At 42.7% G+C, this 27,483-nt stretch overlaps 1 protein-coding gene across 1 annotated transcript in view; it reads right to left on the reverse strand.

The window, feature by feature from the left end:
• Positions 1-964: 964 nt before the first annotated feature.
• The window catches only part of EFL1 (elongation factor like GTPase 1), a 65,872-nt gene continuing 39,353 nt past the window's right edge, over positions 965-27,483 (reverse strand). Inside the window, exons 16-20 of the mRNA XM_066635460.1 lie at positions 12,891-13,022; positions 12,018-12,165; positions 9,552-10,552; positions 7,331-7,515; positions 965-1,503 (exon numbers count right to left, since the gene is read on the reverse strand). Coding sequence (XP_066491557.1) covers positions 1,315-1,503; positions 7,331-7,515; positions 9,552-10,552; positions 12,018-12,165; positions 12,891-13,022 — 1,655 coding nt within the window. The 3' untranslated portion in view covers positions 965-1,314. The remainder of the gene's footprint in view (positions 1,504-7,330; positions 7,516-9,551; positions 10,553-12,017; positions 12,166-12,890; positions 13,023-27,483) is intronic.

The following is a 27,483-nucleotide window of genomic DNA, read 5'->3' on the forward strand; positions in this document are numbered from 1 at the left end:
CTTAAAATTGCAGGACTGCTTGCCCCCTGCCAATTGCAATAAAAAGAAAACCACACAAAAACACAGTGTAAAATGTGGTCAGAAGAGTATTTTGTTCCATTCTCTTCAAGGCCACGGAAAGAGCAGAACAGCAATTGCAAATCATAGCAGCCACCTTGAGAAGAGGCAGACCACAGGGCTGCAGAATCGACTTGGGGTTTTTACTAGAACCCCAAGGGCCACCAACCCAGAGCCAGGTGCAAAACAGTTGCTTTGCAGATTGCAGACCCCACTTAGAATTAAGGAAGACAGTGCCTCTGAGCACATGCTCAGCCCAGTGCTGGAGTTGAACTTGAAACCTTTTGCTCAAAAATCACTCTTGGTTCTCCCTAAAGTTTTCTTCACTTCAGCAGCCTAATTTACAAAAAGTGTCTTTTTGTTGAAGCTACAGCCAAACCATTAGTAGGAAGAAATCAGAGATCAAATCAGACAGCTCCATCTACTTCCTGCCCCACCCTGTTCTAGCTTCAGTCACAGAGGCCTGGATACTACCCTGTATGAGAGTCCACCTTAGAACCAGACCCATCACCTGATTAAAAAAAATCTTTGTTGATTAACTTGTACCAGTTTTAGGCTTCAATCCTATATACACTTAGCAGAGAGTAAGTCCAGTAAACTCAATGGGGTTTACTTCTGAGCAAATATGCATAGGACTGAGCTATCAGTTGATCATCTGCATACATTTGTACTGGGGAAAAAAACTAACAGTTCTAAAGAAAAGCACATTCACATTTGCTTTCAGATGATGTATGCATGTACTGCAGCTGACATCTTCTTAGAAGAGGTGTTCCCTTTGGTGTGTGAGAGAAGGAAGAATGCCTCTTGTAATATGGGAATGGTCATGTGCAGTTTGTGTAACTATTTGCATTAAAAATAAGCATCAGCATTTTAAAAAAAATCCAACAAATGATTCATTGGGTGCACATTTTCAGTTAATCAAAATATGTTTTAATCAGTCAAAGTTGATTAAATACTGCAGCCTGAGTCAGAAAACATCCCAGAATTCTCTACAACACTGACTTAAAGGCAGGTTGAGGTGGAAAGAGTTCTGTGAAGGTAGAAAGTTTGAAAACCAACAACATAAAAAGAAGAGACCCACTGTATATAGTAAAATGGTTGAAAAGGCTTAGGTTTATTAAAACTCAAGCCACAGACAACTCACAGTCAGAAAACCCACACAGAACAGCACATCCAAGGTGACTTTTTCAATCTCTGGAATAGAAAACAATCCACCCGCACTTAACCAAGAGAGTTGAGCCGCAGAAGTGGAGGCAGTTATTTGTTTCTGCTGAGAGTTCTTTGCTTCTCAGCATGCTCCACGATTTTCTCATCCACATAGAGGCCCTTCCGCTTCCTGACGGCGTTCATATATTTGCGGGCCTGGTTTTCAGAGTCCGCTTTCTCCCCAAAGTGCAAATATTCTTCCTCCGTGGTTGGTACCCAAAATGGATCATCCGAAATTACCTAGGGAAAAAGAATTACAGGAAGAAGGGCATTAGTGGAAAGGAAAAAAAGACAGAACTATAATTTTCAACATATTATGAAACCATCAGGTTGAAGTGGCAAAATAGGTAAGGCAGCTCTATTTTCTTTTTAAATGGTACCATTTGGAAAGTGACTAGTTCAGTACAAGAATTTCTGCTTTGACATGTCAACAAGTGAATAAAGATTTCACTGCAGGTATTTGTATTTGTCCAACATTTTCCACCACCCCTTTTTCTGCAGGGACAAAGGCTGCTGCGTGTACTCTCTACTTAAAGACTGGCCCAGCACACACAAGCCAGGCCACAGGCCAGAGGCTCACGCCTGGGGCTATTTTCTTCCTACTTTCCTATTAGCCTATTAAGACATAGAGAGAAAATTTTGCAGGATCTTATCTTGATATTTGATGGCTTATTGGTATTTGGCAAGGATGCAGGCATGCTGCTAGTAGTCATTCATGCATCTATTTTTGTATCCTTCTCTTCTTTCAAGGAGCTCAGAGCAGGGTACTTGGGGTTCGCAGCCTCCCATCCAGATCTGGGCCCAACTCAAAACCCATTCAGTTTCACAGCAATCTCTTTCATCCAGCATGTTCAAGTCATTGAAGCGAGTTGGCCAGCCTAGGGGCAAGTATCTGTTTTCCAGACAGGAATGACAAACTTGCTGTGAAACATGTAGTGGCCACATATTGATAAACCAAAATGTAACAAATTATCTTTCACCCATCCTTCAAGCTCATGGGGAAATCCCAGTTTATTCTCACTTCCGCGATGGGAGGCAGGTTAGTCTGAGAGAACATGTCTGAGGCCATCTCCAAGTGAACACACAAATCCCATCAAGCCCAAGACTATATTCGGCCGATGCAGGGGTCTGGGGAAAGCAAGGAGGTGGCAGGAGGGAGGCATTCTGGGGTGGGCAGAGGGTAGTCCCAGGGGCGGGCAGGTGGGAAGCAGGAGACAGGGCTGGGACCCAGCTGTTATACTGGATTCCAAGCTCGTTCCCTGAGCAGCATGGAGTGGCTTGAAGCTGCTCCATTCTCCTCAGACTTATGCCATCTCCTGAGGTAGCGCAAGTCTGAGGAGATCCATTGGGGCTGTGGTGGCTTACCCAGGGGTAAGGGGAAGAGTTTCCCCTTGCCTCTGGCTGAGCCACTTCTGGGCCCAATCTTGCACTGGATACAGCGCAGGTCTTCTGACCGGCCTGTTCCGGCGCAAGATAGGATTGCGCTGTACATAACTTAGGAACCTTTTCCTCCTTTGTCTGTGAAGTGTTTGTATTATTGGATTTGTAAGGAACTCAGGGCACTGTACCTTGTGTCTATGGGGTTAGGGGGAGGTTTAACCACAGTGATTCTCACTACATCCCTATGAGGCAGCTGATGCCAAATCTGAGATTTGGGTCTCCTCCATCTCAGTCCACTCTAGCCTCTACATTACAGTGGCTTATTCCGAGAGACACTCAGAAGAGTACAGGTCAGTTGTGCAATAGTTAAGGTGCGCTGATACACTGGGGCCAACCAGTGCTGCACAAATGCCTGTAAAGAGAGTGTAGCAGTTAGGGAGATCAAAACCCAGCCACTGTCACTAATTTTACTCAATGTATGGAAAGTATCAGAAGTTGTCCGAGCTTGAGGAGCACAGAACCTGCACTGGAAGAAGTGAGCCAAGTAAAGTTCTGAGAAGCCCATACAACTAAAGTGGATTTTTTTTAAAAACCCTCAAACCTTTGCCAAGATCCCTAAATGATTAACTGTGGCATAAATGGAACAGCTCTTCAAGCACTTCTTTTAAGCAGCCAAGACTTAAAGAGAACACTCTCTGTTGATCTTGGAAATACAGAAGGAAAGAACTGGCATCCCACAGCCTTGTGCTGTGTGTCATTTTTCACTTAAAATTCTTTTTACCAGCTTCCAATATTTACTGCAGTGAAATCTGATGAGTAGAAAATATTGTCTATACGCAGCAAACTAGATTGCACCTCCACATTAAAAGGCTATCGCTTTCTAATCTGTCTTTTTTGGAAACATACACAGGGAAGGAATGCCTCTGCCAAAAGGAAGTCAAGGTTGAGAAGAGAACAAACTTTTTAACCAGTACTAATAACATACATTAGAAGTGATCACATTGGTATCCCACCCTTCCTCCCAGGAGCTCAGGGCAGTTATCGCATTTGTGTGTGTCAGGTGGTCTTTTTTTTTCATCCTGCCATACTGTTCACTATAACTCTAAGGGACACTCACAAGAATATAGAACAGCAGCAGCCATAACGACGATATAAATGAAACCAACACAGCAAAATAGTTAGCAGCCAGCAAAACAATCAGCTTAAAACAGTAGGACAATAAAAATCAATCTCAGATAAAACCTCTCATGAATGAAGGATGAAGTTCTTAGGATCTTCCTATGACAGAGTAAGCCTAACTACTTTTTCTAGGGAAGGTGCTCTTGAGGATAGGTGCCACCACTGAAAAGGCCCTGTTGCCTTGGCCTGCCAAGTTAACTTCAGACTAGGCTGGCACCCAACTCAGAACCTTGCCTGATGATCTCTTGTGGTCATCCCATGTGGAACATTGGTTTATTCCAGATGCAAGGGAGGGCACCAGGATGCACGTTTTGTGTGTTCCCTGAGGCATCTGGTGGGCCACTGTGAGATACAGGAAGTTGGACTAGATGGGCCTTTGGCCTGATCCAACGGGGCTCTCCTTACATTCTTAGTTATCCTTACAGCCACCCTGTAATACAAATATGCTGAAAGGGGTGCCTAGCTCGAGCGTGAATCAACCCCACATCACTTACATCAGAGACTCTGTCCACTACACACCAAGTTAGTTTAAACCACTCTCTTTTAAAAGTCTGAAAAAGCAATCAAACAAACTGGGGGCAGGCTGTTTATTTTGTCCCATCTCTCTGATGTCTTTTGATGGACAAGACAGTGGGTCGCAGACCGTAATTCCCTGGGCTGCATGTCATCTAATCTGCGCCTTAAAAATTAGAAATGGAACAAGAGATGCCTCAAAAGTCTCCGTTCTGTTTTACCCTATTATAAATTGAGTACATCCCTAAATACATCAGTTAAAAAATGCATGCAATAGTAATCTGACAGTATCATTCACATTGTTCTATAATCAAAGCCTTACTGGCATAAAAAGCAATCACACCAGGGACTTATAGTGACATCTACTATCTCTGCTTCAACAATCTTGCTGAATCTATAAAAGTACCAGGAAAGATGTTTTTCTTCTATTTGAGGTAAGCCTGTAAGCAAGTCTGTACCGACATTCTAATATAGCTAAATACGGTTATGAAACAGGACGTTAAAGGAATCTGACAAAAGGAATGGCTACATTCCTTGCCTTCTTATCAAACAGCTCTCTACAGAACATAAGGCAACCAAAAGGTGCTAACAAAAAAATGCATCTATAATAAAATCTGCTGTTTGGGGGTGTGTGTATTTTAAACTATAACAAGGAACAAACTTAGATATTTTTATGCACAAAAAAAGTATGAATTAGACAATATGAAACAAACTCGTCATTGGCCCCGATCTGGCTCTGGTAATACACAACCAGTCATGTGCAACTGGCCCAAGTCGAACATTGTGAATCACTAAATGTATCAGGCCAGAGAAGCAAGATTAAGTGAACACTGCAGCACAGCATAAGATGCACATCCAGATCCATGCTGATTCTACGCATAGACTGTCCTTGTGGAATGGAGTTTAACAGATAAAATTAAAATCCTTGCACAGATTTTAATTCGTGCAGATTCCTGAGAAGATCCTTGGTGAAGTCACACTCTATGATGAGCAATCGTTCCTTTCAGAGCTGCATTTCTATCTAGTGATGAAGAATTTGAAAATGGAGCTCTTTGACAATCCATGCCACATTATGAGTTGAGTCTGGACCCTCCAAACTGGGGCCCAGCTCCAAATGCTGTTGTTGCGAACCAGCCACCTGTCCTTGCCAGTTCACCTTCCTTCCCAGACAAACAGGGATGGTTCACTAAGTGACCTCATAAATATCATCTGGACACTCTTGAGTAGTCTTTGGTACATTGTTTCTTTATGGAGTGCACGGAACGTGTAATTTCCTGTGCTCCCACCGTTCAAATTAGTTGAACTGAAGACACAGAAAACTACAACTCCCCTGCCCCTCTGCAGGAAACGATATTTCTAAGAATACTCAGTCAAGAGTAAGATGAGGCCTTTCCTGCCTTTAATGAGCCCACCCAGCACCAGGGTCGCCCAACAAAATTGATTGGCAGTTGATTCAGTACAGACAATTGAGTGTTTTTCATACAACAACATCACTCATTCAGAGCATTTGCACACGAAGTGGTGAAGATCAATAGTTTAGATGCTTTTAAAAGAGTAGACAAATTCATGGAAGTCTTTTGGTCTTAGCAATGGCTATGGATCATGGCAGCCAAACGGATACATGCTTTGCAGAGGCTGTATGCTACTTCCTAAGGGGCAACAGCAGGGAAGGGCTGTTCCCTTCATTCCCTGCTTAAAATATCCCTGCCAAGTATCCAGTTGACCACTGTGGGAAACATAATGCTGGACTATTGGTGCCTGATCCAGCAGGGATGATCTTTTTACAACAAATCCAGCCAAGCAGTACTGAAGAAAAACACAAGTGTTTTGGTGCTGGCTGAAAATGTCCTTTCTATAAAAGTATTATTTTTGGAAGTTTGAATCTCTTGAAATGTTGAAACCGATATCATGGATCAAATATTGTTTAAATTTTCAGGGGCTCTTTGCAGGTTGATAGCAGCAATAAACTAAATGGCCTGTCCCCCGGTTTCTGAGCCCTGGCTATTCTTTTTAACTTGTGTTTTCCTCCAACCGTGTAATTTACAATCAAGAGCTTTTGAAGGAAAGATGCGCTAAGAAATAGAAAGGAGAAGAAAATTACATCCCTCTCTCTAAGTTGGTTGTTAAAGTCTGCAATTGGTTTCTCTTTTCACAGATCCGAGCAAGGAAAACGCACACTTGGATACAAGATGTTCTCAGCAATTCTTATCATTCAGGGCTCCTTGAAACTCAGAAAGTGTTAACATATTTGCCATCCACGAAACAAGCAAGGCTTCTGGATAATTTTCCTTCCCTTCCAAGATGCTTGAGCAAGAATCTCACTGAGATATATAGAGGCTGTCCAGAAGCAGTGTTGTTAGGTCGATTTCATTCATAATTGGATACACGTAATGATAGGCAAGTAGCCCCTGCCTCAGTATGGACTGGGACACTGCAAACAGAGCTGTTTTCTCAAAAAATCATGAAGAACAGATTGGCTGGTGGTTGTGTCCCGTCCCCCCTGCGCAATTCCAAACCAGGCCCTGTCACAATTCTGCTGTCATCCAGAGTGCAATGACATCAACAGAAGTCCGAATACTTTCATCTGCAAACCCCCTTCCCAGTTACTGGCAGGGAGTCTCAGTGCAAAACCTTCCAGGTGTCAGGCTGCCATCATGCCTTGCTTGTCAGCCTCTCAGAAGCACCCACCTAGCCACTGCTGAAAACATTATGCTGGGCTAGCCTGGTCAAGAATGGTTCTTTCCACTTCCTTAACCATCTAAAGCCTTGGGAAACACTACAGAAATACTTGGAGGCATATATCAGAATGATCAAATGCAGTCAGATGAAGTCTATTTGTATGCTGTAGTTTAGGAGAGAACAAGGTAAGTGTAAGTCTTGACCACCATTTAACCTTCCCCCTCCCAAACTTTTGTTATTCCTTTTTATTTTTTGTGCTGCATCTGCAGGAAAACAGCACACCAAGATAGATGGGAGTGAAAAGGATTTTTTTTACCTCCCAGTGACTGAACACCAGCTGTGGACTGGCCAGGCCACTTGTTCTCTTCCTGATTTCATCAGCGAAACCAAAGCTCTCCGCTACTGGCAGCACGGCCTTGATAATAAACATATCCGTCCCTTCTTTCATCTCCTCTTGTAACACCCGACCTTCTCTCTTAGATAGGACAGCATATACGCGACCTGCAAAAACGCAACACTCATTAGCTTACTGAGCTTGTCACATCCCCTTCAACAGTTCAGATCTATAATTACTGAATTAGGAGGACTAATTAATCTACATGACAACAGACACAGTGAGGGCCTGAGGAGACAATATGAGGAGTTACCATAAAATCATTATGCAAAGAAGTCTTGTATCTCACAATTTATGACGCGAGTCCTTGGGGAAGCCAAATGAAGAGACATAACCTGGAGTTGGAAAAGGTTTGGTTCGTTATGGAGTTGCTCAGGTGCTCCAGCAATCATATGTAGTTCCTCAAAATCACTGAGACAGAGGAAGCTGCTTGGTACGAAGGCTGATCACTGGCCGGTTTTGCTCACTATGATCTGTGCTCACTGACAGTAGCTCTCCAAGGTTCCCAGCTGGGGTCTCTCCCAGCCCTACCTGAAGATGCAAAAAGGTGCTCTACTACTGAGCTACTGACCCTTCCAAAGGAAAGAAATTGCTCCAGATTTCACCGCTATGCAGGAGTGGATTATAATTTCTTACACATCTGAAATAGACGAGGTGCAGTTCAAAGAAATACGTCAAGGCAAGGCTCTGCTCTCAGGTTTAATTTTAGGTGTGACACTGATCACCACCATCATACTGGGTCTCTACACCATGGTGTAGAAGGTAAGTAAGGCGAGGTTAAGTCTCAAAGTTGCCGACAGTATGGGGATCACTTTACTTACCAAGACATAAGTTACCTACTACTCTAAGAGTCAATAGGGGACCACTGCTTTTGGAGAAAGTCACCAAAGAACTTAGAATACATACTGCCCCCAATTAAGACCTATGTATTCACAACATGTATGTATCCATCCATTTGTCTCTTGCAAGGGATATCTGTTTTATTTTTAACCAAAAGGAAGCCACCTCTAGCAAATGTGCGTTAGAAAATGTGGGGCATCAACACCCACTTTTTAGAATGAGAATCTGTCAGGGCCCACCGGAAGTGATGTCATGACCAGAAGTAGCATCATCAAGCAGGAGCTGGCAACCTTCAGTCTCGAAAGACTATGGTATCGCGCTCTGAAAGGTGGTTCTGGAACAGCGTCTAGTGTGGCTGAAAAGGCCGATTCGGGAGTGACAATCCCCCGATTTTCAAGCAGGAAAATCTTTAATAATCCTAGGCTACAATCCTACCCACTCTTACCCAAGAGCAAGTCCCATTTACTATCATTGTTAAAAGAATATACATAGTAGCATGTTAGAAGTACGGGTCTGTAGCATTTCCCCAAATGCAGTCACATACCATGGTAGCATCAAGTCTAATACATTAAAAATAAATATCGAAATGAGTAGGGACCCACCTGGAATTGGCTCACAACCCACCTAGTGGGCCCCAACCCACAGTTTGAGAAACACTGTCTCAGAGAATCCTGCCTCAATTAAGAAATTCCAATTAGCTGCACAGCTGTGATTCTATAATAGTTTATTATTGGTTTGTAACACTCTTATGGCAGGGAGATTCACAGGCAGGGCAGCACCACTGAAAAGGCTCTGGTAGCCACTTACTTACCCTCCAATGGCAGGAACACCCTAAGTAGAATCAGGCTTGAAGGAAAAGCAGGGGAAACAAGAAGTGGTAATCCTTGAAGTTAACTAGTAAGTGCAGTTGTCAGCAGTGTTCCCTCTAAGGGGTCAGCACTGCCGCACGGACTCTTTCCACGGCTATGCAGCAATAACACTGGACGCTCAACTATGATGTCATCTGTCATCACCTGATTTCTGGGAAAGCCAAACTTCAAGCTGCACGGAGCTGAGTTTCAAGTTGCACAGCTCTGCAGCTTAGAGGGAACAGCTGTTTATCAGTTAGTACACGAAGACAGAAAATACTATTAAGTTAATAAGATACTACCACCCACGGATAACAAGTCTACGGTAGCATTACCTCGGCAAATAAAATAATTTACAAACAGCTGCTTTGATCAAGACTTACACCTACAGATGCAATCTCCACAAATAGCATGGCATGTCTTTCTGTTCATGCACACAGTTTTCACATTCTTACCTAAAACTTCTGCAGTTGCCATAATTTCACAGGTGTACATGGCGGCCATAAGCCTTTGTGGCTTTGCTTGCATAGCATAACGGCATGCTTCCTTCATGGTAGCAATTAGTTGTCCAGAGAAAGGGCCATAGCAGTCCGCAATCAGAGTCTCCCCTTTGCGCTTATTAGACGATTTGGGATTTTGTTGGTTGCTATCCTGGAGCAACTTATTTTCAGAAGTAGAGTCCAATTCACTCCCCAATACAGGAGTGGCTTCCTCTTTGGTTGGTCTCTCTCCTGAAACTTTCCCTTCCTCCGGATCCTGCTTGTCAACCAACATTTGCTCCACAAATTTGCTCATGTCCCATTTCTCTACAGAAAAGCAGACGCCCATCAGTGGTTCTTCACACATCGGTCCTGAAAGCGTCGCCAACTGAAAGCCACTCACTATGCTATTGTCAAAATCCCGAAACAGGCTGGCTTCCTTCGTGGCCTTGTCTAGGCACTGCCACACAGATCTCTCATAGCCTTCACATCCGTTCATTAAAATGTTAGGTCCACACTTTCGAGGGCCAAAGGACCAGATCCCCTCAACAGCATTTCTCCATTTTCGGCCTTGCAAGCTTTGCTCTAGTTTCTGTTTGAACTCCTGTATCCTTTCCTGAGTCTTCAGATTCATCTCCTGGGTTTTGTTACCTTCGTTCAAAGAAGAGGTGAACTGTTCCACCATCCGAATCAAGTCACTGTTTTCCTCAAGAAGCCGAGTAGCTTCGTCAGGAAGTGGGGTGGCTCTAACACTGAGAGTGGCGTACCTATTCGGTGTGGACATTGTGACAAGTCCATCTGCATCAACCTGAACACCTTCTGGGATTCTATTCTGCTCCTCCTTACTCTGATGTATGATGGCAACTTTCTGCTGTCTCCCTATCTCTTCATTCACCATATCAACTTTGGGGGGCCTTGTTATGGTTTCACGGAATGGAATGATTGGCGTTGACACACTAATTTCTATTTTGGCAAACCTATGGAAAGTAAGAAAGACTGAAGTTAAGCCTGACAGCAAAAGGAAAAAAGACAATGAGACAGCGAGGCATGCAGTTCCAGGGGCAAATTGTTAAACTGAATGGCAATCACTTGATACTAACGTCACACATCCCCATTGTCATATGACTAACTGCCTTGGACTGCTGCCTCCCAAGATATTAATGAATTACACACGAATGGAAGCCAAGAAAGAAGGCAATGCTTACTTTATCACACTTCTCACTATTGATAGGTTTATTCCCCTGTGCTTTATTCCTAATAGAGCTATTTCCTAAGAAGTTAGAATGCAGGCTAGAGGCCCAATCCTATCCAATATTCTAGTGCCAGTGCAGCAGTGCCAATGGGGTGCACACTGCATCCAGGGATGGGAAGGCAGTCACAGAGGCCTCCTCAAGATACGGAAACATTTGTTCCCTTACCACGAGGCTGCATTGCAGCAGCACTGGTGCTGGAAAGTTGATAGGATTGGGCCCTGAGTTGTTGTTTCCAAGCCCAATTATGACTTCACTCTGAAACAAGCTTTCATCCTGATGATGAAAATCAATGGAAACTTGATGGTGCCTAAATCCCTCCCCCAGGCTTTCCCACCCCTACCTGATGTCTGGAAGACTGCACGTGTGCATGTATGGGAGAGAGGGAGAGAGTTAATGAGTGAGAAAAAAAAATGCAAGTTTAATTCTTCTTCAAATCAGATCACAATCTGAGTCAGAGAAGAATTATGGGGGAATGTAACTAGAGGCAAGCATTACAAAAATCCAGTGTCCATACTGCTATTACACACGGATCAACACAGGTCATAACAAATTGAGAAATGTTCCTGTCCAAGCTTTACTGAAATGAACACAAGCTGCACAAAAGCCATGCTGTTCCGTAGCTCCCATGCATTTTAGTGGGGCTCGTGCAGGAGAAAAACGTGGTGGATGATGCTCCACAACTCACATTTGATTGCCTCCTACCGGGTTGTCCTCAACAAAGCTGAGTAGCCACCAGAGGCAGCTGCTTCATGATGCCTTGTGGAAAGCCCTCTGGTACGCAGCCATGTTCACTGTCTGCTACACATCTCTTATTTGTGCATGTGTATGTGGTACAAACACGTTAGGAAGCTGAGGCCAACCACAAAGCAATGTGGTTTTTCTCCTCAGAAGCAAATATTCATATAGGGAATTACTGCATGGGAAGCAGAAACACCCCCAAAAAGGTTCCGGAACCTACGTGAACAGGATTAACACTGGCATTCCCCAAGCGTAGATTAGTTCACAGCTATTAAAAGTGTTTTTTAAAAACATTTGCAAAGCAGCAATGGTGCAAAGGAATTGGGTGACCTTTCCAGAAGTTACAGCTCAGTTACAAGTTTAACCAACTGAAAAAATGCTACTTAAAGCCACTGAACCGTGAACGTTTCCTCTTTCCTCTCCCCACCTCCCTCCACCCGCTGAAACCAACCTCTCTTTCAAGTCATCCAAGCAGCGCTGAAGATGGACTTCTCCTGCTGTAATTATCACATGCTCTCCCGTCTCTTGGACCAGAACTTGTACACAGGGGTCAGCCTGGTTCAAAAGCTTCATGCCTTTGAGCAACTGAGGCATCTCACCTGAGAAGACAAAACACATTTGCAAAAAGGAAGCAGTGCTTGGGGTACCCGGTTTCAAAAGAATGTGTGCATGGGGCGCAGGAAAGAAGAGCACAGACCAAAATTAAAGAATCTTTAAGTGGGAGTCTCTGAAAAATCCATGTTTAACACCGGGAATTTAAATTTTGAATGCACACTGCTCAGTAGTTGGAGGAATTTTTATATAGTAACTTTCTTTCTTTGGAAAAGATTGGGCATGACTCTCTCTAGGTTCCTCCATGTTTAACTGCTTGTTTCCCCCTTGGAATGCAAACCCCATGTCTTAATGTCATTACACAAAGAGTTTCCATGCCACCCCTAGAAGCTGCCAATAATGTAGAGCGAAGGGGTGAAGAAATGCACAATGACACCAAGATAAGCAGTTAGATATTACAATCAAGTGCTGTAATACACTGTTAAGGAGAAGGGAACATGACATAGGGCTGCCGTTTTAAATGGCAGCACCGTGTATACCTATAACATGAAGGTCTACCTAATACGACTATGCTGTACAGTTGGTTCCAACCCAAAATCAATATTCCTTTATTGCAAAACAAAAATAATCATCTAAGGATATATTATTTCCAAAACATTTATCACCACCTTTCCCCCCGCTCTGAAAGCTTTTCAAAAATGCATTTGCTTTTCAGTGACCGCAGAGTTGGATTCTGATGGCATGTTTCAGAAACAAGAAGCAAGACCCTTACTTGGGTGTTTTGGCTCAATAGCAACTCGAACGATTGGTGTCGCTTCAAAGTTGAGCGGTGTAAATGGCGGGCAAGCTGGCGACGATGACAGCGTGGCTGACTTTAGTACAAACTCTTGTAATCCTCCTATTCCTAGAAGAAATTGAAGCCAAGACAAATCACTCAAGAGCCAGGAAACCAAAAGAAAACACTATGCACAACATATTTCAGATGTGGTCGTCCCATACAAACTAGAGAAATTTGCCTATCATTAAGACAGAGAGTGGATACAAAAGGAGAGTGTGCATATTTCGTAGACTACCAGGTGAGGGGCAGAACTGCAAAGCATTTCTGCTCATGGGATGCACCACCTCTCAAGAGCATTTCTGTTGGCAGAGGTCATGTAACCCATCATCAAATATGTTCTTCCCATACAAGTGGGAACTTACCATTTTTATTGAGAAAGAGGGACTTGAGGACACCAATGGAAGCTGTTAAATCTGCCCTTTGGTAAACGCACCTGTTTGTCTCCTTCCTCCCAGATTGCAGCCTTTTAATGTTTTCCCATATAATATAATGTGGGTCACGCAAAACTGAGTTGCAAAGCAAGATGCTACTGAGTTGGCCACTTAAAGAGATTCTCTATTTTATCTACTTATTCCTGGCCTACGTTCTGTACGTAACAAACTCTTTGAGATTTTAACAGTACTGTATAACAAAATGAGTACATAGGAGCAGCCCAGCCAGATCAGACCAATGGACCATCTAGTCCAGCATTCCGTGCCAATGTGGCAACTAGGGGCCTCTGGGAAGCCCATAAATAGGAAATGAATCTATACTCCTAGCCACCATGGTTCCCTTGCAACTGGCATTCAGAGGCATACTGAACCTGGTGCTAGCATGCAGCCATCTTGAACAGTAGCTGCCAGTCAACTTGTATTCCATGAATGTATCTAAACCCCTTTTAGATAAATCTGTCTGGTCATCCCCACATTTTGTGACAGCACATTCTAAAAATTTATTTATGAAATTAATGACAATATAGGGAAATGGTTGCATGTATATACAGTGGGTCCTTTTTATCCGCAAGTTCAGAACCCAAGGATAGAGAAACATCTCTGGACACTGCTAAAAGGCACTTCCGGGGGTCCTCATGACCCGCAGATTTGCTAAGATTTGGTTTTGGTATCTGTGTGTGTGTGTGTGTGGGGGGGGGGGGTGTCCAGGAACAGATCCCCTGTGGATACAGAGGGCCGACCTGTATAATCTTTTATATTATATACACATTACCTTCTGCAGTTGAAAAGGAAAATGGGGAGTGCTGTGAGAATGCTTCTGAACCTGTTTATGAAAGACCTCTGCAAGCTGGGAGACACAGCACAGCTTCTACACCCTCCCTTTCAACAAAGGAAAATACTATTCTTACCGACCGCCTCCTGGAAGATAACGCTGACGCGGACAAACCTCAGAACTTAAATGAGGGTAAGGAGGATACGTTTTCACCCAATAGCCCCTTGTTGCCGCTTATGGCAGAGCAGTGTGTGATAACAGGGAGGACCGCCTTGATTTTCTTTCAAGAAATAAAATGTACAGCCTCCCGTGTTCGCACCCTCCAGGAGTCAGTTAACTCCCTCCGAGAATTGTTTTGTAAACACTTTGTTGACTCCCAGCCACCGCAACAGCAGACACACGGGAGACATAAACGCTTCACTCCTAAACCTGAGAGGCATAAAAGGCAAAAAAGCTTAATTCCCAAGCCTAGGAGTAGGGGAAGAGAAAGGGAGAACATGGAGAAGATAGAGAATCCAGCTGTATCTCGGCATCTTCTAGTGAAACAGGTGACCCTTGAACTTAAAAAGAATGTATACAATGTTGGTAAGTGGCTAAATAAATTTAAAATTGTGGACCCGCTGGCTAGATTACTTTGATCGGAACCCAAATTGATTGATTTAAAATATTACCATAGATTGGCTGCCCCTCCAGATTGAACAAAATTGAGGCTGCAATTTGCAAGCCCGAACATAAGAACAGCCCCACTGGATCAGGCCATAGGCCCATCTAGTCCAGCTTCCTGTATCTCACAGTGGCCCACTAAATGCCCCAGGGAGCACACCAGATAACAAGAGACCTGCATCCTGGTGCCCTCCCTTGCATCTGGTATTCTGACATAGCCCATTTCTAAAATCAGGAGGTTGCACATACACATCATGGCCTGTAACCCGTAATGGATTTTTCCTCCAGAAACCATCCCCCTGATGCTTTTCAGAATGCTGGATTTTCTGAACTCTTATGAAATAAGAGCAATGAGAGTTTTTACAGATATAAGCCGGCCACAAATGCTGCCTCCTAAACACCTATCTGCAGCTCCTCCAGCTGTTATCATTCCAAGGTCAAGGTTTGAGAGGCTTGGCATGCAGCCTAGGACTGTTGCTGCTAATGACCTGCTGGAGAGCTATGTAGTTAACTCTCAAAATACTTTGGAAAATCTGCCCTGGACTTGTGCTGCTAATGATTTACAGAGGAGCAGTGCTAAAAATTTACACGATGCTCCGAATGTCCAGGCTATTTTGGAAAACCCTCTGAATATAGCCACAAATGAATTGGAAGAGATGACAGCCTCCCTCGAGGAATCCTTGGCAAGGCTAACGCCTAGGGTACTTCCCACGGTGGCAGTAGAGGCTATGGTCCATTCAAGTCAGGTTTGCCATGTGGAGGACATGGATACAGCTCCCCCCCTCTGAGAGAGAACTGGCAGAGCTGGATGACTCTCAGGACTTGGTACTTCTACTGGCCTCTGCACAAGAAGGTGGAGGAGAAACAGCTGAACAAACATCCCCTCCGGCAGAACTATTTGGGGAGCCAATAAATACTGCTGGTAAGGCACCCAACTTGGAACTGCCAACAGCTTATTTACAATCATCTGGTGTTAGCGCTGCTCTCCAGAAATCCAGCGTGGTCAATGGAAGCAATATGAGATGGGAATCTATACGCAACCAAGACAGTATTGGGGAAGACGACCTAGATTTTAGAGAACTTTTGTTCCAACTGGAGGTTGAGCAGGGAACTCTTTCCTCAGAGGTTTTGGAGGCTTTTAAAAATCTGACTGCTGGAGAGCAAGCCAAAGTTATTGATAATTTGGATAATATTAGAGTCCAACTTAAAGACTCCATAGTTGGACAGATGACCATGACCTCAACTGCTACTGGAACAAGGACTGCTCAGTCCCCATCAGTCTCAGTCAGGACTGCTCTAATATTCCCCATCAGAGTCCCGTGAGCACAGTTATATACACAACAGCTGAGATCCAGCAACGCCAGCAATGTCTACTTGATGGGGTGCCTCTCTCAGTTGAGGTCACAACTGTCCAGGCCTGCTCAGAAGAGAAATTAGGCCCTGGTTCTGCTACTATTCCTCCACAAGTATCTAAGGAAGTTACAATAAAGTCAGAAATACGTAGACGATACATTAACATTAACAGTATTTATATACCGCTTTCCAACTAAAAGTTCACAAAGCGGTTTACAGAGAAAAATCAAATAACTAAATGGCTTGCAGATCTGACTCATCTGAGCAAATGACAATGCCCACAAAACAGCTCCAGGCTGCATCTGAGGACCAGCGACCATCTGCTGTTCAACAGTTTAAAAAACAGAAGCTTATTTCTTCGGGACATGGAGAGGAAGACATTCAAGCTCTCCCATCAGATTGACTTACATCTGCAATATCTGATCTCACACCAAGGACATATTTAAAACTTCTTTCTTGGAATATTGTGGGATGGCGAAGCAAGGTTAACGATGAGACTTTCCAGAGATATTTATGTGCCTTTCATGTAATCCTTTTGCAGGAAACCTGGTCTCAAATTCCTTTATACTTTCAAGGTTTTAATTCCTACAATATTCCAGCTTATAGAACAAGCTCCAAGGGGCGTTTGCAAGCGGGGATGACAATTTTTGTCTCTTCCCAGCTAAACACAGAACTGGTGGTCACCAAGACAACTAGCAAATTATGTCATGCAGTCAAGCTTATTCTTAATCTCCAATTAATAATTGTAAATATTTATCTCCCTCCTGGCTCAAACAACCAATTATTATCCCAGAATTGGAGCACCTTCTCCAAAATTGTCAAGGAGTTAGACATGGAATTTCCTTCATGCCATTGTCTTATTGGTGGGGATTTCAACGCCAGGACTGGAAATTCAGAGCCGTTGCTCAGTACTGCCATAAACTTAGATCCCAATTCATCTTTCCTTGACTTATTTACTTTAGAAATATGTTCCAAAGATAATAAAACGAATGCAGCTGGCCTCTATTTGGCCAGATTCTGTGTCAATTATAATAAAATATGGTTAAATGGCCTTGTAGATTTCCCCAATTCAGGTGAATTCACTTACACTTCAGCCATTGGTTCCAGTGTTATAGATTATTTCTTGGTCCCACTTCACGTCAAGGTCAATGTTATTGATTTTTTTGGTTGATGATCTAGGAATGAGTGACCATTTTCCTTTAATACTCATGCTAGATTTAGGTTCTTTCCAATACTCTATCCCCAATGTAGAGCTTGAAAATATGAAATTAGGCCTAAAATCATGTGGAATACTACAGTAAATCTGAAAATGAGGGAACTGTTCTACATGGAGCTGTACAAGAGCTATAGAATCCAAATTTTAAATGAGTCAGATCCGATAGAACTAATTAAGACATACGAGTTATTAATTTCTGGGGTTTCATCCACTTTAGTCTCCTACGCTAGTATGCCCTCTGCTAAAGGTGGTAAAGGGGAGGGATCCCAAACAACATCCCCTTGGTTTGATAGGGATTGTATGGAACTCAAAAATCAGATTTGATCCGTTTACCAGCAGTACCGCTATTCAGGGGATATTCAAATTCCCGATACATATTTTACACTAAAGAAGCAGCTGAAACAATTGATCCAAGAAAAGTGACAGAATTATGCTTCCCGCTTGTGTTATAAACTACTAGCCGCCATAGAACATAAAAATTCTAAGCAATTTTGGGGTATAATCACCAATTCTGCTCAGAAAACTGCACCTCGCTTTCAGATGGTCATCTTCCCGCATGAGTGGTGCCGCTACTTCTCCGCCTTATTCTGCCAAGAGGGTGAAAGTGGCTTACCATCTTTTACTATAAATCTTTTAGCAACCACCCCATGGTCTCCTGTATCCCCTGAAGAAATTATAGAGCTAGTCTCCCAAATTAAACAAGGGAAAGCTTCTGGGCCTGATTTGGTATTGCCGGAGATCCTGAAAGTGGACCCCAAATGGTGGGCCCCTATTCTATCCTCATTATTTACAGTGGTGGACCAAACAGGTATAATACCAGCTGAATGGACAAATGTAACTATAGTGCCTATTTACAAAAAAGGCAACCATCGTGATCCCTCCAATTTTAGATCTATTAGCCTTTTATCAGTGGGGGGTAAACTTTATGCCAAACATCTTTTAAACAAGCTGCTATCCTGGATGGAAGATCTGGGTCTTCCAGGGTGGGATCAGATAGGATTTCAAAAAGGATCTTCACCAATTGATCACTGTGCTGTTCTAGCTCATTTGATTGACAAGTACACAAGGCTAAAAAAATCAAAAATTATATGTTGCTTTTCTGGATCTTAAAGGAGCCTTTGACTCTGTTAATAGATCGCTGTTATGGGACAAATTAGTTAAAATTAATATAGACCCTAGACTTCTAATTCTTATTCAGAAACTTTACACAGGCACCACCTGCCAAATTAAATTTACATCTTTGGGGAAATTGAGGAGGAAATTAAATTTTTGAGGGCTATCTTGGGGTTACCTAAATCTGTATCATACTCTGCATTATGTCTGGAGACCGGACAATCACTCTTAATATCAAGAGCATGGCTTTTAACCATACGCTATTGGCTCCAGTTACATTATAATGCGAAACCAGGCACTCTCCTATTCAGAATGTTATCTGAGTCTGGTTCTTCTGAATGGTATAGCCAAATTAAATCAAAAATTGAATCAATTGGGTTTTCATTCGATCTTTTAAGCTTCTATCCATTCCCTGGAGTTTATCAAAGAGTAAAGCAAAGAATGGTAGACGTTGAGGCAAAAAACCTCTTTGAACTTGCTTCTACAATTTGCTCCCCTCTTAATTTCTCTATCCCGCTTAAGTATGGGCAAATGGCTCCTTATCTAAGTATTTTGATCCACCCTTCTGAACGTCGTGTAATCTCCTTGGTAAGATTCAATGTTTCCATCCAAGGTCACAGAAGGCAGATATAGGCAAATACCATATAAAGAACGTCTCTGCCCTTGTAATTTGGGAAATATTGAATCAATCATACACATTCTTTTTTATTGTCCTCGGCACACTAGATCCTGCCATGCTTACATGACTCCACTTCTCGGCAAAATGAATGGTCTTTCGGATGAGGCAAAACTGAAGCATCTCCTAAATGACTGCTCACCAGATGTGCTAGAGGGAGTTTCTAAATTTTTACTTTTAGCAATTTCTAAGCCTTCTTAATGTAATCTGTCAAAAAAATTGATATTTTATGTTGAACTGTAAATGTACTATTAGTAATTTAGTAACTTAACTCCTTTTTTGATAAATGGGATTAGGACTGATTATGTTTGCTTTTACGGTTTCTTTATCTATGCCTAATAAAGGTTTATTCATTCATTCATTCATTCATTCATTCATACACATTTAGCGCTAGATTCTGTACTAAGTTATGTGGAGTTAGTTATATCCCCCCAATTAAGAGGTGGGCTGAGTCAGCAACTGTTGCTGGGATGGGGAAGGAGCAATTTTTAAAAATAGAGAGAGGAAGAAGGTATTAGAATGAAGATACCTCTAAAGAAGAATGAATACTACCAAGAAGTTGCTCCTACAAAAAGACAATTAGTTGAAGTTTGTTTTTTTTAAATTAGTGCTTTCAGGAATGAAGAACACACTTTTAAACAGAGCCAACTTCAGAATAACTTTTTAATACAAGACTTTTATTTTGGCCTCACTGCATTGGCGGCAATTGCAAGTAGAAACAAATGTGATGCAAGCTCAGAGACATTTCCTCAAAACCGTGATTAAAACTGGCCTCCACACAAGCAATAAATTAAAAAAGCTGTTTTTCGTTTGGAGATTTGGCAGCAATTCATCCCCTTCAGCTGCAAATCGAAACTGGCACCACAGTCTGGGAGTCTGTGACTTCACACACGTGCTCGTTATTTGGGGATATGGTTTTTCATATGGTTTCCTTTGTTAGAAACCAAGCACATTAATATAATTTAAGAGGTTATAGTTCTTCACGGAAACATGAAAGCTTGGAAGTAAAGAGATGGGCACCCAAATTTGCAAATATGATTAGCCCAAGTTTGTAAGCAACCACACGCCTGGTCACCCACGACCAGTAAAAGCTGCTGCTGCATAACCCATAGGGAGTAGCTTTCACATTCTTCCATACAGATTAATTCTGGAGGCACCTTGGTGGCTGCTGGAAGATCAGATTGCCAAAGATGATAAAACACTGGTTTGATTCAACAGAACTATTCTGATGCTAAGTTCTCAGTTATTGTGCATTTCCGACAACTAGTTTTCTTATGTTTTAACATACTATGGACAGGGATTCTCAAGTGATGAAATTGACAAGCTGATAGCTGAGAAGGAAAATGCATGGAGCCCTATGGAAAGTGAAACTGAGCCATATCATGTGTTTACTAGCAAGTAGGCCATCGTGCCTTGGTTCAAGGCAAAGGGCAGGCCGAGAGGAATCCAACATCACCAGAATGGTCCTGATCCGATGAAAGCAGCTCCCAAAACACACCCAAGAAGGAAGTCCCTCCCTCCAAGGTAACGAATGTATTGAGCTCTATGGAAAGCAAAACTAAGCCATGTTTACTCATGAGTAAGCAAACATGCCTTGGCTGGTATTGAAGGTCAGGCAAAGGGGAATGCACAGCCACCAGAATGGTCCCGATCTGATGAAGCAGCCCCCTTCCCAACTAAAAAAAGATAAAAACAGAGGCTTGAGCTGATACAATGAAATTTTTTCTTTTTTAGATTTGTAAGGTTAGGTGGGTTCTGGTGCTAATAAGGTTTGGGAACCATTACTCTATTGCAGTGGTTCTCAAACTGGTGAGTTGAGACCCACCAGGCTGTGTAAAGCTTCCCCTGTCCCTTTAAGGAACAGAGGAAGGGGAGAGATAGCGACGCGATCCCCAGGAAGTGCTCAGCGATAGGTTTTTCTCAACATTCTAAACATCAGGGAGCCCTGCAGAGGCTCAGTAAGTAAAAATAGTCCCCTTTCACCCCTGTTAGTGACACGATCTTGGGGACTGTGTCACTGCCCTAGCAACTCCCCTACAAAGACTTATTTAGGAAGCAAACTCTCCCTTCGCAAAAAAAACTATGCGCAAAATCTGAAAGAGGGTTTCAAACTCAAAATGCATCAACTTGCCTTAATAGCTATGTCAATCAAGTACAGATGGTAAAGATAAATTAAGCAGTTGAGTTCAACCTCCCTGCTGCTGATGCAACAAATGTTCCAAGTACACAGCTTAAGTATTGTAGTCAATGCAAGCTGAACAAAGGCTATGCATAAAAGCAACCCATTACAGAAAACCTGGGAAATGAACATCTCACTAAGTGCACCCACTGCAGACTTTCACTGGGCTTCATGAGAATGTGAGCACTTGGATCACCACCAATAGGAGATTCTGCTTATTGTTCGGTCAACACGCATTGTCTCCAAATGGGGTTGGAAGATCATCATCAGGGTACATTGCACACTGACCACTCAGTATGTATACCTTCCACTTGCATCATCCAATCCAGTCCAGGGAGAGTGTAGATCGACCAGGAAATTTTATCCTCTGTTTATTTCTCCAATATAGGGGTCCCCAAGTATCTGAAGGGGTTCCATTCCAAGATCCCCCCACAGTGGATGCAGAAACAATGGATATGGGGGAACCCTACAGCAGCCCCTGCGGGCGTGTCCCCGCATCCATTACTGTACCTTTGTTCTTGTTTATTAGCGCTGGAAGCACAGGTGTGTTTCTTGCTTTAACCAAATTTCTTGCTTTAATTGAACAATGTGACGTGCAGATAACCAGCCTGCATGCTACAAAGAGGAGACTAACCGAATGTTAACAGGAAACAAGGCGGTTACTGCTTCCTGTTAATGTTAAGTTAGTCTCCCTCTAGCATGAAGGCTGGTTGCCTGCACACCGTGTTGTTTGGTTAAAGCAAGAAACACACCCGTGCTTCCAGCGGTAAGAAACAAAAATGAAGACACGATAATAGGTGCAGGCCCCAAAGATTCTGGATCCGTGCATATGAGGGTATGGAGGGGGGTGCTTATATGTGTACATTCACTGCAACATTTAATGAATAAGCACAATGAGAATGTGGATAAGACCGCCAATTTCAGTTGCAATTATTATTTTATGCAATTGCTAGTCACCTCCACCTTGGAGGGGGAAGGCCGAATGTAAATGTTAAACAAATTTCACACTAATCCCAACATATATATGCACTGCTAATATGGCAATATTTTCTCTTTTAGAAATGGGTTAATCATTTTAGCTAGAAGTCATTCCAGGGCTCTCCCCACTCCACTGTGCCGTGGATATGGGGAGGAGTAATTTGGGTACACATTTCCCCATCTGTAGAGGAGCAAAATACATAGTACTTGTTATTTTACAGCTGTCAAAGTGGTGCTAAAATTAAGACTGCTGCCAGCAGAGAATTGGCACATTTGCTTTACTGATAGGAATCTTGAAGGCATTGCATTGGAGAAGGTTTACAGGAAGATACTGGTTACTTTTGTTCCAGGAAATCAAGAGGTTGTTCCTAAGGAAGTTAGTCATGACTAAGCCGCATTGAAATTAAGACGACAAATTCTAATTTAAATCACATTCCTTCGAAGGGGGCTTCAGTACTGTAATTTTCTTAGAATACAATCCACAGTAGTTTAGAAACAAGCAGGGTCAAACTGAATATTATAAGGAGGAAAAGCAGTTCCCAGCATTCCATTTCACTCTTTTAAACACTTCGTCACATCCTACCATGCCCCAAAGTCGAAAAATAAGGCAGAAGTACACGGGTGAGGCTGGGTCACTGCTTCATTTCCCCCACTGAGTTATATGGAATAAAGCAGGTGGCAGCAGGCAACACTGTTGAGTGAGGGGCAAAAGAGACTCCCTAACAGCATTCACAACATGCCTTCTCCAATGATATCCTTGAAAACACACCTCAACTTTCTTCCATTTTCACAGATGGATATTTCCCACTCTTACAGGGAAAGTATTAGAACTGCTGACACAATTGCACTAGAACCTGCCCCAAAATGATGGGACACCGTCCACAGAAGGGGAAAGAGACCTTGGTAATGTATGGACCTTCTTAACTTCCCCATCTATAATTTGATGGGCATTCCATTAATACAGCAACAAGTCTTCTGCTACGGTTCAAATCAAAAGGTACAACTAAGGTCTCTCGTTTCCATTATTGTAGCAATAGGTTAAATGCTTGATACAGTTTAGAAAATATTCCATTGCTCTGTATTCGCCTGTGATTTGCAGGGGGGTGGGGAGAAGCAGAAAAATTAAAACTTATGGATAACATTGAAGGCATCTTATTTGATTAGCCTACCAATCATCCATTTAAGCTTGCAAAATACACAGTTTACTTATTAAAACTAAATTTACTAAGATTTGCTCTTAATGCCTAGGGCTCTATTTTATAGAATGTTTCCATAAGTGTACGTTTTCTTCCAAATGAACTTATAGTAGGAATTGTCTTGCACTGACACCACTATCAAGTCTAAAATAATTGGATGATATCAAGTACTACTGACAGAAATGATGCTTGAAACTCAGCTAATTTAGAAAGCCGTAAAAATTTACCAAGGCGGAAATTTAAAGAAGTCCTGCTTCCGGGACACCACAGCAGATACAAACCACCTTCCTCTCAGTTTTTCTGATTAAAAAACCTCTGGCACTGTGGGTGTATGAACAGATGGCATGAAACAGAACAATGGGAATGGCTCAAATATGCTTGTCATTAACCATTCCAAGATGTTATTAATAAAAGCTTGTGTGTCATGCTTTCTAATTTTAACTGCAAGAGTCACTTCCAAAACAAAGTTTGTTGACTTGAATTTTTTCAACAACAACAAATTAGTCCTTGTACCCTGTTCAGATTGTATCAAGGGCCTGTTTACTTCCCTCAAACCTGCCTCCGTTTCTCTCTCCTCCTTGTTGCCTCCCTTGTGTTCATTTTAGATTGTATGATCCTCAGGGCAGGGGCCTGTTCTTAGTGCATGCACATCGATAGCGCATTAGCATCAGCAATGTTCACATTACTTAGCTCCTCAGATTCTACCCATGGCAAGAGATGGAGCAGGTTTCAGTTTTCTCTCTTCCGATCTACTCAGTGCAGGTGGCAGTGAATGACTGAATGTGAGAAGTTCAGAATGAGGTTTTGCCTTGTACTATTGAACAAACCCAGGATCTCTGAGTCATTAGTTTGGGAGGGTGCATGAGCCCATGGCCAGTTTCCAATCACAAATTACAAACAAATAGGCCCGAGCCAGTCTTGTCCTTTAAAAAAAATACTCTAAAACAATAATTCAATACTCCCTTATGACAGCTGAGATTTACTGAAGTTCTTAGAGGTGTCTGCCTAGGACATCTCTCAGAAGATACACGGAAATGGGGCTAATCCAGAGATTACCAAGCTTTGTCATAGGGAGTCTTCTTAAATCAAGAGAAAACCACGAGAGTCTTCAAAAGGATAAGCTAATGGCATCAGCAGACCGGCAAGGAAAATCCCGATGGATATAAAAAAATAAACCCAAGACACAGTTATGTGAAATGGCCCAGAGGCAAACAAAGCAGTGTATCTTTTTGTCCTTTCAAGGGCAGAAACATCTAAAGAATCAGAAGCAGGGCTGCTTGGGTGTGCTTTAGGACCCCTTCCCCAATTAAAGGGATTGACTTTCCAGGGCGCCTAAACGTGTGTTTAAAAAAATGTGTTGATACTGACTGTCAGATCGTGAAATCGATGAGACAAAATAAGAAGACAATACATAAAGCCTCTCATGCCACACATATTGGTTGAAAAAGGGTACAAAAGAAGAGTCTGTAGAAAAGGCTTTAATACAAATCCTTAAAGGAAGCCCACTATAGGAATTGGGGGCTGAGACAAACTTATGATGGCCTCAGACAACATCTGCACACTAATAGCTCTTGCAATGGGCCATCAAATCATCATGGTGTGATGGTTAAGAGTGCTATTCTGGGACTGGGGAAGATGGGGGTTCAAACACTCATGTGGTCTTGAAGCTCACTGGGTCATCTTGGACCAGTGACTATCAGCTTAGTCTACTCCACAGGGTTATAGTGAAGATATAATGGGCGGGAGGAAGAACTTCCTGAGCTCTTTGAAGTAAGGCTGGGATATTCACATAGGCTGCCATCCTAATCACACTTTCTTGGGGTCCATTGAACACAATAGGATTTATTTCTGAGTAGACCTGCATAGATTGTGCCCATAAAGTGATTATTTTCCCACTAGGCACATGAGATAGGGAACAGGACAGAGCACTGTGAGTTCTTCCTCCCCACTATCCCAGAAAGAGTATGTTTACAGTGGTGTTAGGCAGATGGAGAAGATAAAAACAATCACCATTTATATAGTGCTTTCCAAATACTTCACAATCATCATCTTGCTGGTGTCAATACAACCATCCTGAAAAATAAGTCATCTTATCCCCATATTGTAGACAGGAGGCCAGGACGGACTGGCTTGCCTAAGCCCAACTGGCAAGGTCAAGACAAATGAAATCTGAACTGGAGAAGTCCCAATTTACAGAACAGGTTCAATTACTATGATGGGCAAGTGATGTAAGAGAGGGCACCTGCCCCAAACCCATACTTGTCTGCAAGGCTACCCTAAACATGCAACACATTATGCATGTTATAAGTAAACATTTTCTTACCGCTTCTTACAAATGCTCCCCACCAGAGATGCCTCCGCCAAGAAGACTTATAGACTGAGGAAGCGAAGATGGAGAACTTGCTGGAAGAGGCCCTCAACTCTTATAAATCACCTCATTGTGTCACAGAGCAGCGATTTTCAGTGTTTTTCTCTTTACGGAACACTGACCTCTATGGTCTTCTCTATGGTCCAACCCTATTGTGATGTCACTTCCGGGCACCTGCCCCAAACCCATACTTGTCTGCAAGGCTACCCTAAACATGCAACACATTATGCATGTTATAAGTAAACATTTTCTTACCGCTTCTTACAAATGCTCCCCACCAGAGATGCCTCCGCCAAGAAGACTTATAGACTGAGGAAGTGAAGATGGAGAACTTGCTGGAAGAGGCCCTCAACTCTTATAAATCACCTCATTGTGTCACAGAGCAGCGATTTTCAGTGTTTTTCTCTTTACGGAACACTGACCTCTATGGTCTTCTCTATGGTCCAACCCTATTGTGATGTCACTTCCAGCAGACTCTTCCAGGTTCTGCGGTTCTGTTTTTATAGAAAATGACTATAACAACGCATTGTCTATTCCTCTTCTGCCACCAGCCAAAGAAGAGGAACAGATAGTGTGTTGCTACAGATAGTCGCACTAAAAACAGAGCCACAGAACCCGGAATAATTTTTCAGTGATTTTCAACCACTGTGCTCCAAACACCACCTGCAGACCTTTTGCAGCACACTAATCTACTGTGGGGCAGCGGTTTAAAGTCATTTTAGAGAGGCCTTGCTTTCCTCTTGGCCTCATGGTGGTTGCACAAGCTAATTTGTTTCGATGCTTTGCTGCCAACCAAAGGCTCCTCAAAAGCTCGACACATCTGGCTGACATTTCTGCTGACTAAACAAAGCACTTTGCAAGAACGGTGTCGTGTATCACCCACAAGCAACAGCGGCCAAGCAACATCTCCTCCAAGATAAAGCAAAATGCTGAAAGGCAACACCAGCCCCTTTTCTGAACAACAGAAAGACAGTCATTTACTCCTCCATCTTAAGCGAGTGACAAGGTCTGGTTCCCCTATCCTTTGCTCATTTTAAAAATAATTGTTGACACTGAGCAATACTAAAATAATCTGAATTTATACTTAACATATGCAGTGGTGCTATACACTGTAATATCGCAAACACCATGGCTTTAAAACAAGGTCAAAGTAAAATAAATAAATAAATGAATATTTATTATGACACCTCTGGATAGGGCTGGGAAAGACCTTTGTCTGAAGGTCTTTTGATCAGCGTAGGTAGTATGAGCTAGATGAACCAAGGATCTGACTTTATGTATAAGGCAAGATCATATGCATAACATGTATGATCAAACCAGTCCTGAGAAAACAGAACTCAATAGAATCACTCCTGATGTTATCTCTTATGTCAGTCAAATTAGTGGGCACAAATGATTGCAAAAAGTGGTTTCAGGCCCAAATCCTAACCAACTTTCCAACACTGGTATAACTGTGCCAATGGGACGTGTGCTGCATCCTGCAGTTGGGGGGCAGTCAGGGAGGCCTCCTCAAGGTAAGGGAATGTCTGTCCCCTTACCTCGGAGCTGCATTGCTCTCATGTCAGTGCTGGAAAGTGGGAAA

Source organism: Tiliqua scincoides, chromosome 8, assembly GCF_035046505.1.
Source record: "Tiliqua scincoides isolate rTilSci1 chromosome 8, rTilSci1.hap2, whole genome shotgun sequence".
In the NCBI taxonomy this organism is placed as follows: Eukaryota; Metazoa; Chordata; class Lepidosauria; order Squamata; family Scincidae; genus Tiliqua; species Tiliqua scincoides.